General features: G+C 49.2%; 1 protein-coding gene across 2 annotated transcripts; it reads left to right on the forward strand.

Moving 5' to 3' along the window:
• Positions 1–1374: 1374 nt before the first annotated feature.
• Positions 1375–11357, forward strand: ZNF740 (zinc finger protein 740). 2 transcript variants are annotated; one of them, XM_006933729.4, is made up of 7 exons: positions 1375–1632; positions 2517–3029; positions 5452–5601; positions 5950–6039; positions 6488–6611; positions 6920–7038; positions 8007–11357. In XM_006933729.4, the coding sequence occupies exons 2-7, from the start codon at positions 3021–3023 to the stop codon at positions 8094–8096; spliced, it is 582 nt and encodes a 193-aa protein (XP_006933791.1). In that variant the 5' UTR covers positions 1375–1632; positions 2517–3020; the 3' UTR covers positions 8097–11357. The 2 variants fall into 2 exon arrangements, with proteins under 2 accessions (XP_006933791.1, XP_003988801.1); XM_003988752.6 differs by having other exon boundaries at positions 1380–1632; positions 2517–2829.
• Positions 11358–11388: the final 31 nt, after the last annotated feature.

Below are 11388 nucleotides of genomic sequence, written 5' to 3' on the forward strand. Positions count from 1 at the left end.
CATAGAAAAAAGCCTGGAGTGCCTGGCTGGCTCAGTCCGTTAAGCGTCCCACTTTGGCTCAGGTCATGATCTCACTGTCCATAAGTTCGAGCCCCGCGTCGGGCTCTGTGCTGACAGCTCAGAGCCTGGAGCCTGCTTCGATTCTGTGTCTCCCTCTCTCTCTGCCCCTCCCCACTCATGCTCTGTCCCTCTCTGTCTCAAAAATAAATAAACATTTAAAAAAAATTATAAAAAAAGAAAAAGAAAAAAGCCTGGAGGTGTATTTGCCAAACTGATAAAAGTGACTATCTCCAGGAGCATAGGATAGAAGAGGAAACATAACATTTTTTGCCTTTTATTCTTTTGTGTGTGTGCACTTGCCAAAATAAATATGAGCTAATTTTTTTTTTTAATTAAAGACTCATTTCTGATGACGTTTCTCTATGTTATCTCAATTTTACAAGTCTAAGAGCACCAAGGTTTGCGGTCAATGGCTCAAAACATGAAGTGCTCAGGGAAATGAAACCTGTATTATACAAATAGTTGGGAATTCCTTTCTTCTTTCGTAATTTTTTTTCTTTTGATATCTCAATTCTTCTAAACTCACAACCTGATGGCACCTACAGCAGAAGCTGGGACCTAAATCGAATTGACATTTCCTTCCATTAAGTACACTTGACATAGTCCATCTTTAGCGGGACCTCTCCAGAATAGCTAAAGTTGGGAGATTTTGAAGACAGGCTCCAGTTTCCATTTTCCTAACGCCGGGCCCAGGGGCCACCCTGCATCACCAAGTCTCTAACGAAACTAGTCTACTGAGGGGAGTCTTATGGCTTCTTCCTCCAGACGAGGAGACTAATGTCAGAAGCTGGAAAGTCTGGAATGAAGGAATAAGCAGTATAAGGTAACAAGACTGGCCTCGGGGTGCGCGGTGTGTGTACACGGCAGACCCGTGCAAAGTTAACCCTTCTCCCAGCTGACTGGGCGCCCCCCAAATCTGCAGAGCTGGGCCTGATAGAAAACTCAGATAAGAGGACCTCGGAGCTGGGCCTGATAGAAAACTCAGATAAAGAGGATCTCGGCCGAGTTACGTGAAAAGGCTGGGTACAAACTATTCAGGCTCTATTTGGGGCTCCAGGCTGAGAAGCGACACGGAAAACGTCCGCGAAGAAGGGAGACTGATGGCGCTTTTTCAAGGAGCCCTACTTAACCAGCCCACCTAGCAGAACCCATCAAACAGCTCCCGGAGAACGTCACTTCACGGTCTTCGTTCCTGCCCTCAGCCAAGATGGCCGCCGAGGCGCGCCCGTACCATGGCGCACGCGCCGTACAGCCGGTCTTCCCTCTTCCCGTCCTTCCGCGCGCCGGCACCGCCCACTCACCAGCTGCACCCCCTCCCAGCGTCCTCAGCCTCACCCCCTTTCTGGCTGCTCCCGCCGGTCCAGGCTCCGAGCCCGGAAGTGGATATTGCGGCTCGGCTAAGAGGACGAGGGGGAGGGGGAAGTACTTCCGGGGAAACGGGCCCCGGGTTGGTGTTTGTAAACTTGCCTCGGTCCCGGCAGGGCAGCGACGGCCACGGGGTTGGCACGGTGCGCTGGGACCTGGAGGAGGCGCCGCGCGGCGGGGGAGACTGCGAGAGGCCGCGCCTGGCAGGTAGAAGCACGCCTCAGGGAGCGCAGCGTCGTCCGGGCCGGCGGCAGCGCCTCAGCAGCTCGCAGGCCGTGGGGCGCCGCGCGGGAAGGGGGAGGGGAAGGGAGGAGGGGCGCGTGGCGAAGGGAGGGGGCCGGAGAGGGGAAGGGGCCGCGCGCGCGCGCGCGTACCGCCCCCCCCGCCCCGGCCCGCCAGTCAGGCCGCGTCGCCGGCCCGGCGGAGGGGGCTTGCTTGGCGGGGACGCGGACGCGAGCACGCACCTCGCGCGCTCCTCGGCGCTCTCCTCCGGCTTCTTGCGGTGGGGCGCTGCGGCTGGGTGGCTGGCTGGCAGGCTGGAGGAGGAGGAGGGAGGGAACGCGCAGCGCCGGCGTCCGTCCGCCTGCCTGCCTTCCACCTCCGCAGCGAGTTTCCGTACCTTCGGGCGGAATCGGAGAACGCGCACGTGTGGGCCGGCCCGGCGCGCACTGCCAGTCCGGTTGCTGCCTGCCGCTCAAGCGTCCAGCGATAGCCCTCGAGCTGTCCTCTACCCCAGTTCTGGCCTCCTTAATAGAGTGCGAGGTTCGCGGGCCGGCCCACTGGGCACAAAAGCCCCGAGGGGCCTCCGCCCCCTTCTATTCCTAAGATGGCAAATCCAAGCAGTTGGCCCGTTGCGGCTCCTCTATGAGAGGCCCCAATTACTTTTACTCCTGTTGGCAGCTCCTCTTTGCCCAGGAGACCAGTTTTTACTCCTGACCTAGAAAGAAAACTCTGCTTGACTAATGTTCTCTTTCTGAGGTTCACGGAGAGCGCCCAGCAAAAAAAAAAAAAAAAAAAAAAGTTCAACCTACCGCAGGTCCTATGGCCTGAGAATGTTGCACCTAACAGCCCCATTTCCTTTCTGGTTTCAGGTTTCTGAAACAGATCGTGAACTTCAACGAGAGGATTCAGTTGGAAAATCAAGACTGGCAAGCTTTTTCTTCAGACCATAGGCAGGATCCAGGCAGAGTCCAGGGATTCTTGGAACATCCATCTTCCCCTTGGAGGACACTAAGCTCTGTCTGAAGACAAAGGCAATTCAATATGGCAGCAGGACTGAAGGGACATGAAGGAGTTGTTACAGTGATTTGGTGACAGTTCTTCAAACAACAGTGTCTTAGGAAAGGTGGATTGAGAAACTCCTGAACTTTTGGGTTGCATAAGTGAGAAATCAGCATGGCTCAGGTAAAAAGCTATAGAATCCTCCTCCTTCAAGATCACTGGGAAGCGTGTTTGCAGTTTCACTCTTGAATGCTGTCCTAGTCAACATATTGACCAACCCAGTGAGCCAAGCTCTGTATTAAGCACCAGGGGGAGATCTAGAGGAAGGAAAGGAGACAGGCCACAGCCCCTGCCTTCAGGGAGCTTCCAGTCAAATGAAGGAGGTAGGCTATTCTGCATCACAGGCACTGATGGGACATTGCAAAACAGCTACTCAGCTTACACTTGGTACATTAAGTGCTGAGGGGCATGAGGGAGTGAACAGTCTGGTGAATGCTTCATTTGTTTTTTTTTTTCAACAGGAATTAATTGAACTCCTGTTACATGCAAGGCATTGTGCTGGGGATACAAAGATGAATAAGATTGTCCCTGTCCCCAGCAAGCTTCCAGGCTAGTCGGGGTGGGGCGGGGGGCGGGAAATGAAGAAACAGTCTATTATTTATCTTTATATTCACAATACCTTGCATGGTGGTTGGCTAGCAATCAATGAATCTGTTGATTGAAGGAACGTGCAATAATAGAGGTATGTACGCTGCAGAGGAGAGAAGGGTACCTCTGCCTGGATGGAAGAAAGTGGATGGAGCTTGAAGGATACAGAGGATTTTCCTAGGTAGACAAGCAGAACAGGGCAGTCAGATAAGGAGAACTGAATGGGCAGAGGCCTAGAGGCATGGGAGAATGCGATGAGGTTAGGAGTACTACAGGGTTTGCTGGTTAAGGAAGAAAAGATTCAAATGGGTGAGGGGGATAGGATAGGTAATGCTAGAGGGAAAAGTTAGGGTGAGGGAGTTGTTTCCTAGAGAAGTAAGAGTATAATCCCAGGGCTTTTTATGCCTTGCTAAGGAATTAGACTTTATTCTGTAAGGAATGGGAACTCTCTGAAGAATGTTAAGTAGCAGAGTGATGTCAGGTCAGTGTATTTAGAAAGTAATTCTCACTGTGAGGGTACAGGATGGATTGGAGAGACAGGATGATGTAATAGGTTGTTGTAAGTCTGGATAGCAAAGCCATGTGCAGGCACCCCCAGAGCTGCTCCCAGCTTTCTTCCAGGGACCCTCCCCTACCAGTCTCACCAGGATGGCAGCCTGATTACAGTATAATTGGCTTCCTTCCAGCTGCATGCATAGCTTCCTCCTTTCCATGCAGATTAGGAGCCCTTCAGTTTCTTCTTTCTTTGTTTGCAACCCACTTCACAGCATCATGTTCACTCTTGTTCTGAGAACACTGCCTTTCACGAATCACTAACTGGGCCCTGCTAGACATTTATACCTTAGTTTCATTCCCATCAACCATGTGAGAGTAGATACTCTCATAAACATTTTGCATTTAAGGAAACTGAGGCCCAAAGAGGTAGAGTAATTTGCCCAAGATTGTACAGTGTAAATGGCAGAGCTAAGCTTTTCACCTGTAGACTTTTCTATCCAAAGCCCTTGAAGGAGAGAGAAGGGATCCTAGGATATACTAAAAGGAGTTTCTTTCTTTCTTTCTTTTTTTAATGTTTATTTATTTTGGAGAGAGAGAAAGAGCACAAGCTGGGGAGGGGCAGAGAGAGAGAAGGAGACACAGAATCCAAAACAGGCTCCAGGCTCTGAACTATCAGCACAGAGCCTGATATGAGGCTCGAACTTGGGACTGGTGAGATCATGACCCGAGCTGAAGTCGGATGCTTAACCAACTGAACCACCCAGGTGCCCCTAAAAGGAATTTCTAAGAGGAATTTTTGTAATAAGTCACTTGTGGAAGTTTGCTGACCAACTATTTTTTTGAAGTGTTTCTTCCCCCTCACCTCCCCCCCAAAAAAGGTATTTCTTCAGTAAAAAGAGTAAATTCTCTAGTGCTGGCTAGACTAAGTCAGTTGGAAGAAGGTAGCCATAAAAAGGAAATTTTCTTAATCATCCTTTGTTTAAGTATTGTCTAAAGTGTATATAGAACAGAGGATGTGAAAATATATGGATATGCACACAGATAAATGACTGTGGGAGTCAAGAGAAAGTGATAATTCAATCCTAAAATCCTTCCAAGTGATTTAATTTTTATATCTCTTACAATTGATGGCACATAGGGAGTTTAAAATCCAAAGGGAGAAATGACCTAATTTTACTGATAAACATGTTTGTAGAACCTGATAGAATATATATGTGGCACCAGTGAGGTCTGCCAATCATAAGTGGGCTCTGAAGCTGCTGTTGAGAGAGGAAGGAGGCAAGGTCTGCTAGAAATCTCCCCTTTCAGTGAGTCAGCAGGGCAGACACTCATGCCCATTCACAAGGCCTAGAAAACCTAGTAACACGCAGACACACCACACGCTATACCTAGCACTCTATTAATGCCAAAAGTGTTGATAATACTTGGTTATTCACTTGATGTATGCCTAAATGCTGATGAATGACAAAATAAGTAACTTGTTCCTGGTGAGGTGAGTTAGGGAGGACTCTTGAAGGAAGCAGAGTTTCGCAGTAAGAGAGACACTCCCTAGAGAAGCACTTTGTTTGTGGCTGGGTGGAAAAGGTAGTTCTATAGAAGATGGCAGCGTGTTTTTGCCCTGCCCTGCCAGGTGACCTGACACCTCATCTCCTTTCAACTTAGGCAAGTCTCCTGGCTTGTGAAGGCCTAGCAGGTGTGAGTTTGGTTCCCACTGCAGCCAGCAAGAAGATGATGCTGAGCCAGATTGCCAGCAAGCAGGCCGAGAATGGAGAACGGGCAGGTAGCCCTGATGTGCTGAGGTGCTCGAGTCAGGTACAGCATTTGAGTCCGTTGTGGCACCTGGGGATTGGGTGGCCCAAGCTCTCTGCCAGGAGATGTCGAGTTTTGATTCCTCGGTGCTTCTGTTTAGGGAACTGGGGAAAAAAGGATCCAGCTGGGGAATGAATGAATATGGGTATTTTAGATAGCTAAGGAAGGTCTTTTCTATACCTACAACCCTTAACACCATAGTACTTGCAGAGGAAATGGATGGGTACGTTCGCTAAACTTTTGGGGCAGGTGGTTATTCTCATTTATAACTTGTCTGAAAGCAGACAAGTTTGTTTTCCTGTCTTGTGTTCTAAGATAGACTGTGAGTTTAGATTTGATTTGTTTTCAAAGGGCCACCGAAAAGACAGCGATAAGTCCCGTAGTCGCAAAGATGATGACAGCTTGGCTGAGGCCTCTCATTCAAAGAAGACTGTTAAAAAGGCAGGTAATGGGGTAATCCCCAAGTTGGTACTGTTTTGTAATGGGGTAATCCTCCTCTTCTTCCCTCTGTGGTTCAACCTGAAACTTTCCCTAGATGTTTTGGTCACTTAATAGCCAGTGAGTGTGTCACTCAGATTTCATCCATAGGTCACTTTGGTATTTGATGTCTGCCCTCTCTGGAACATCCTTCGTGAGGGAAGGAGGATCAGGGAAGCATGGGATCCTGTGCCAAAGAGGCAGGTAGACATTCAGAGTGTTGAGTTTGATGGGGGCAGACAGCTTACCCACACCCACCTTCTTCCTCAGAGGGTCTCTTAGTAAGCAGTGTGGGAGATGACAACATCAGAGAGATTACTTTGTCTGGCAACTGGCAATTGACCCAGATTAGAATGGAGGCAAAAAGGAGGCAGAGGGATAGCCTTATGACATGCCTGATTGTTGCCCCCAGGTGGTGGTAGTGGAACAAAATGGTTCTTTTCAAGTAAAGATTCCCAAAAATTTTATTTGTGAACACTGCTTTGGAGCCTTTAGGAGCAGTTACCACCTCAAGAGGCACATCCTAATTCATACTGGTAAGTCTTTTGCTCGTATTTTCAGAGGAGAATAGTCTATGGTTTGTATTGTGTGTGTGTGTGTATAGCTCTTGTTGGGTTTGTTTTAAAGGCTGGGTATTAGAAATAGAGGAGGAAGGTGAGTGAGAGAGCTAGAGAAATCACATGGCTCTGTTACAATCTAGCGTCACTGAGAACAGCAGCTTTGAGGACCTTTCCCATTAGGTGTCTGCACATTGCTGAAATTTAAAATTTCTGGAAAAATACCTGAAATGAAATCCCTGTCATGTGTACCTCCTTATATTAATTTCTCTCTCCACCTGGGCCAGGTGAGAAGCCATTTGAGTGTGATATATGTGATATGCGCTTCATCCAGAAATACCACCTGGAGCGTCACAAGCGTGTGCACAGTGGCGAAAAGCCCTACCAGTGTGAACGGTGTCATCAGGTAAGCTCACATGTCATCCATCCACCCCACACGTGGATTTTGCCTTCACCAAGAACCAGGGCCAGTTCCCATCCCCTGCCCAAAAGGGACCATCTAGTATTCCTGGCCATGATAGAGTTAGTACCTCAGTGGGAGGTGTATCTCTCTGGCCTTACTGCTGATTGTAGGGAGGGGCCATAAGAATAATTGTAATAACAATAGCAGCATTTCTTGAGGACTTATTTTGTGCCAGGCACTGTGAGAGCATATTTGACATAGATTATTTTATTTAATCTTCATGTTAACTCCATAAACTAGCTGTGTTCCTGTCATGTCACATGTGGGGAAATTGAGATTTAAAGAGGTTAAGTTTCCTAAGGATATAGCAGATCAAGGGTAGAGCCAAGATTCAGTCCAACTTTGGAGCTGGTGCTCCTGGAAGGAGAAATACAATCTCTGCCCTCGGGGTCATATGTGATCTGATGAGAATGTAAGAGCTTGGACCAAAACAAGACAAGAACAAAACATGAGAAATGATAACAGCTAACATTTCCTGGTTGCTTTGCTCCACCCTCTTAAACTGAATCTCAAAATACTAGAATAAAAACTCCATGAGGCAGAGAATTTGCCTCTCTGGTTCTCCACTCTATCCTCAGCCCCAAGAACTGTACCTGCCTTGAGACAGACATTCAATAAATATTGGATGAATAAAGCAGCCATTCTGTGAGTAGGTACTTTTAGTCCCATTGCAGATGAATGTACCAATTAAGTACTGTTAGATACCATGTCCAAGGTTGCACAGCTACTAATTGGTAGAGCCAGGATTCGGACTTCAGAGCTTGTGTTCTTAACCACTGTGTGCTCCTGCCTTCTGTGTACATGCTGAGGGCATATGGAATGGGACCTGTGCCTCCCGTGTGGGGAAGACAACTAGCCAACAGGTAGCTGAGTTTCTCCTCTCAAGCACTTAATCCTTCCTTTCTTCTCAGTGTTTTTCTCGGACAGATCGATTACTCAGACACAAACGGATGTGCCAAGGGTGCCAGTCCAAGACTTCCGACGGGCAGTTTTCTCTATAGGCGCAAGGGGCCCTGGGTGGTGGGAGTGATCAGAAGAATTTACCGAAGAGCGCACCCCCTCTGGTCTGATGGTCCCACCACCACCCCGTCTGTACCTGTCCCCCTCCTGGAGGAGTGGACCCAGGAGACCAGAAGAGTGCATCAGGGGACAGCAGCCTCAGAGCCTCAGCTCTGTAAATAATCTGAGACTATGAGTATCTCGGGGAAGTTCCTACAGCATTCCTGGGTAGGGAAGCTAGTCCCTGGACCCTTGGCTGAGGTTATAGGTGGGGACTCAAGGTACAGGACCAAGACTGGTGTGGCTCCCACAACCTTGGACTCCAGCTGGCAGCTGAAATGGAAAGGATTGGGGAGAGGGATTTGTTTGTTTGTTCTATTTTTGTTTTTGTTTATTCAAAAGCAATTTTAGCAGGTACACTGTGGATAAAGGTAATATGGAAGCATAGAGCCCTGGTCAAAGCAGGGACTATGGCTGGTCCAGCCCTCCCCAAAACTGAGTTTTTAGTTGCAGTTGATCCTCAGTGTTCCGCAGCCCTGCATCTCACCTCCTGTTTGAAGGAGAGTAGGATCAGGGATGGCAGCTGAGCTTACTTTGGCCTCCTTATACACTGTAGGGACAGAAGGAAGAATGGTGGGAGGAGCAGACGAGGGCTGGGTCCAACTGGAGTGGACAGGTACCTCTGATTTCCTTCGGGAAAGAGCAAGAATTGTGCCCAGGGCTGATGTAATGGCCCAGGCCACACTGGTACCTAATGGGGTCAGCTCAAGTGCCTTTTGGAGGAAACTTGGGTGAGAGTGGCCCATGAAGCCCTTTCGTGCCCCTTTTGGGCACTCGATCTTGGACATAGTTTGTGGCTACCTCGCTGCCATTGACTCCTGAGCCAGACAAAGGTGTCGAGCAGGTAGTCATGGATATCAAAGTGGGCTCTCTCTCCTTGTGCCCTCTTAGGAACAACCCGAGACTAGTCCCAAGTTGGGCAACAACTGTTCAAGAAACAAAGGAGTTTGGTGTCCCCTAACATGACTGTTGAGCAGTGTGAGCTGCTTTCCCTGCCCAGTCCTATCACTGTATTCAGGTAAAGGAGATAGGGGTGTGGCTTTTGGTCCCAAAGAACAAGATCTTGGCTTCCTTCTTAATGGCCATCCCTACCCGACAAAGAATGCAGGGGAGGGAGGTGCTGCAGAGAAAGGACTGAGGAGGAAACCTTTTGTGGGTTTTATTGTTAACTGTATTCTTTGCTCCTCTCTGCCCCAACACCACCACCTTATCTGCCCCCAAAAAAGTGATCAGGGGTGTGTGTGTGTGTGCGCGCGCACGTGTGCGTGAGTGTGTTCATTCACATGTGTGCTTGTGTTTGTATGCTTGGAGATGGCATATTATTGAGCCAAACCCTTTTCTGGCCCTCAACTCAGGGGAGGATGAGCATAAAGCAGCCCCCACCACCACCACCATGAAGGGTGCTTGGGGTCCCAGCAAGAGCTGAGGAACTCAGTTTAGGGGACTGAAGGGCTTTGTTTTGGAGGGAGTTTTTTAGATTGATTTAACAGGCTGGTTAGGGTGTTTAACCCAAGCCAGAGCTTGTGAACATGAATTTTCTAAAGTGAAATAAGAAACCCTCTTCCTGCTATGGAAGGTTCAGGGGGTTGATTGACCCCCACTGTGGCCTGCCCTGACCTGTTGGGGGAGTAATCATGGCGTAATCCTGGATGCTTGGTGAACCTGACCAAGGTGTCAGTGGGGATCTGAGATGGCAACTCCGGGAAGTGTGATTTCATTTCCTCCAAAATGTAGGGAACAGCAGCAGAAAATTCCTAGCTGTTACCTAATCAGGAGGAGATTGGGGCGGGGGGGGGGGGGGGGGAGGGGAGGGCGGGGGGTGTCCATACCTCTGAAATGTGAGGATTCCAGGGAAAAAGAAAGGTGTGGCACCTTTCAGATTTTCCCTGATGGCACCTGAGATCCTTTGGGAGAGACACTAGGGAATGTGTTTGCCACCTGTGCTCTTCTAGCTTTATGCCGGCACTTCCATTTGATAGGGTCCAGAACCTAGACCTCGGTCCTTGGAGCTGCCCTGTTGTCCCTGCAAGCAGGGTATCTTCCTGTGTGTGAGTGAGCCCCTTTCCTGTTAGAGGGCTCTGCTGGGGCCAGAGTTGATCATTCACATCTGGCAGTGTATTCTCAGAAGGAGGCTACATTCAGAAAACAGTTGTCCCATGAGCACTTTTGAAAATAGGAGGCTTTGTTCACTGTCACTTGCAGCTAATCTGTGTAGAGTTGGGGTGTGGGTGGCTAGAGTCCCAGGAGTGACCTATGCACCTACATGTATGGACGTGTGCTTAGGTCAGAATGTGCCCTGGCCCCCCACAGCCTCAGCCTTTTGCCTGGGTGGGTGGGAGAGAGGGAATGTGTGAGCAGATGTGTGAAGAACCATACCGGAAGCACCCCTGCCAAGGATTGGGTGTGGGGGAAACTCAGGAGCAGGTGGTTCGTTCAGTTGTCCAGGTGTTGAGGATCTGGGGCCAGTGATGTGTGAGGAGAGAGGAGCAAAGAGGTGAAAAGGAGTGATTCAGCCCCCCCCCCCAGAGGGTCCAGGAGCCCCACTTACACCCCAGGGAAACCACAGCCTAAGAGCGCTTGCAGAGGCTCCTGGGCCCAACAACCCAGCCCTCCTTAGCTGGTGGGGCCTAGCACTGGACAGATGCCTCAGGTGTGTGTGGAGTGAAGGGAAAGGGAGATAGGGCAGGCTCTCAGAGACCAGGACATGGAATTTGGGGACCTGGGAAAGAGAGTAGCACCCGTTCCAGGTGGGCCATTGTACCAGGCCCTACTAGCCCTGCCCTGTACCCATCTCTTCTCCGTCCACCCCCCTACAGCCTTTCATCACTTAGCTACTGATTGTGCCCCATGGCTTGACATTGGAGGGTTAAATGAGACATGGGGTCCCGCCACAACTTCTAACCCTCTCCCCAGATGCTCTTTGCCTCTGCTGCAGTCCTGGGGCTTTTATCTTAACAATCCCTCCTACTCTTCCTTTTTCCCTCCCACCTTCCCTCCCTCCCCCCCCCCCGCCCTTTTTTTTTTTTTTTTAATATACTTATTTTGCTATTGGGGGAGGGGAATATCAAATGAACAAGATCACTTTTAAATGGTAGTTTTTATAAGATGTTATAAACTTGTATCTTTTTACCATTAAAGTGCAGTGTATGTTCCTTCGTGATATATTTAGGATATTTAAATAAAAAGAAAATGGGGCTTTTCTACATACTATCTCTTTTTTGGGAAACCTTTTCT

Source organism: Felis catus, chromosome B4 (genome assembly GCF_018350175.1).
Source record: "Felis catus isolate Fca126 chromosome B4, F.catus_Fca126_mat1.0, whole genome shotgun sequence".
In the NCBI taxonomy this organism is placed as follows: Eukaryota; Metazoa; Chordata; class Mammalia; order Carnivora; family Felidae; genus Felis; species Felis catus.

Coding starts and splice junctions, on each gene's coding strand:
- ZNF740 (XM_006933729.4), top strand. Junction 5,602..5,949: donor TGCTGAGGTGCTCGAGTCAG/GTACAGCATTTG, acceptor TTGTTTTCAAAG/GGCCACCGAAAAGACAGCGA. Junction 7,039..8,006: donor AGTGTGAACGGTGTCATCAG/GTAAGCTCACAT, acceptor CTTTCTTCTCAG/TGTTTTTCTCGGACAGATCG.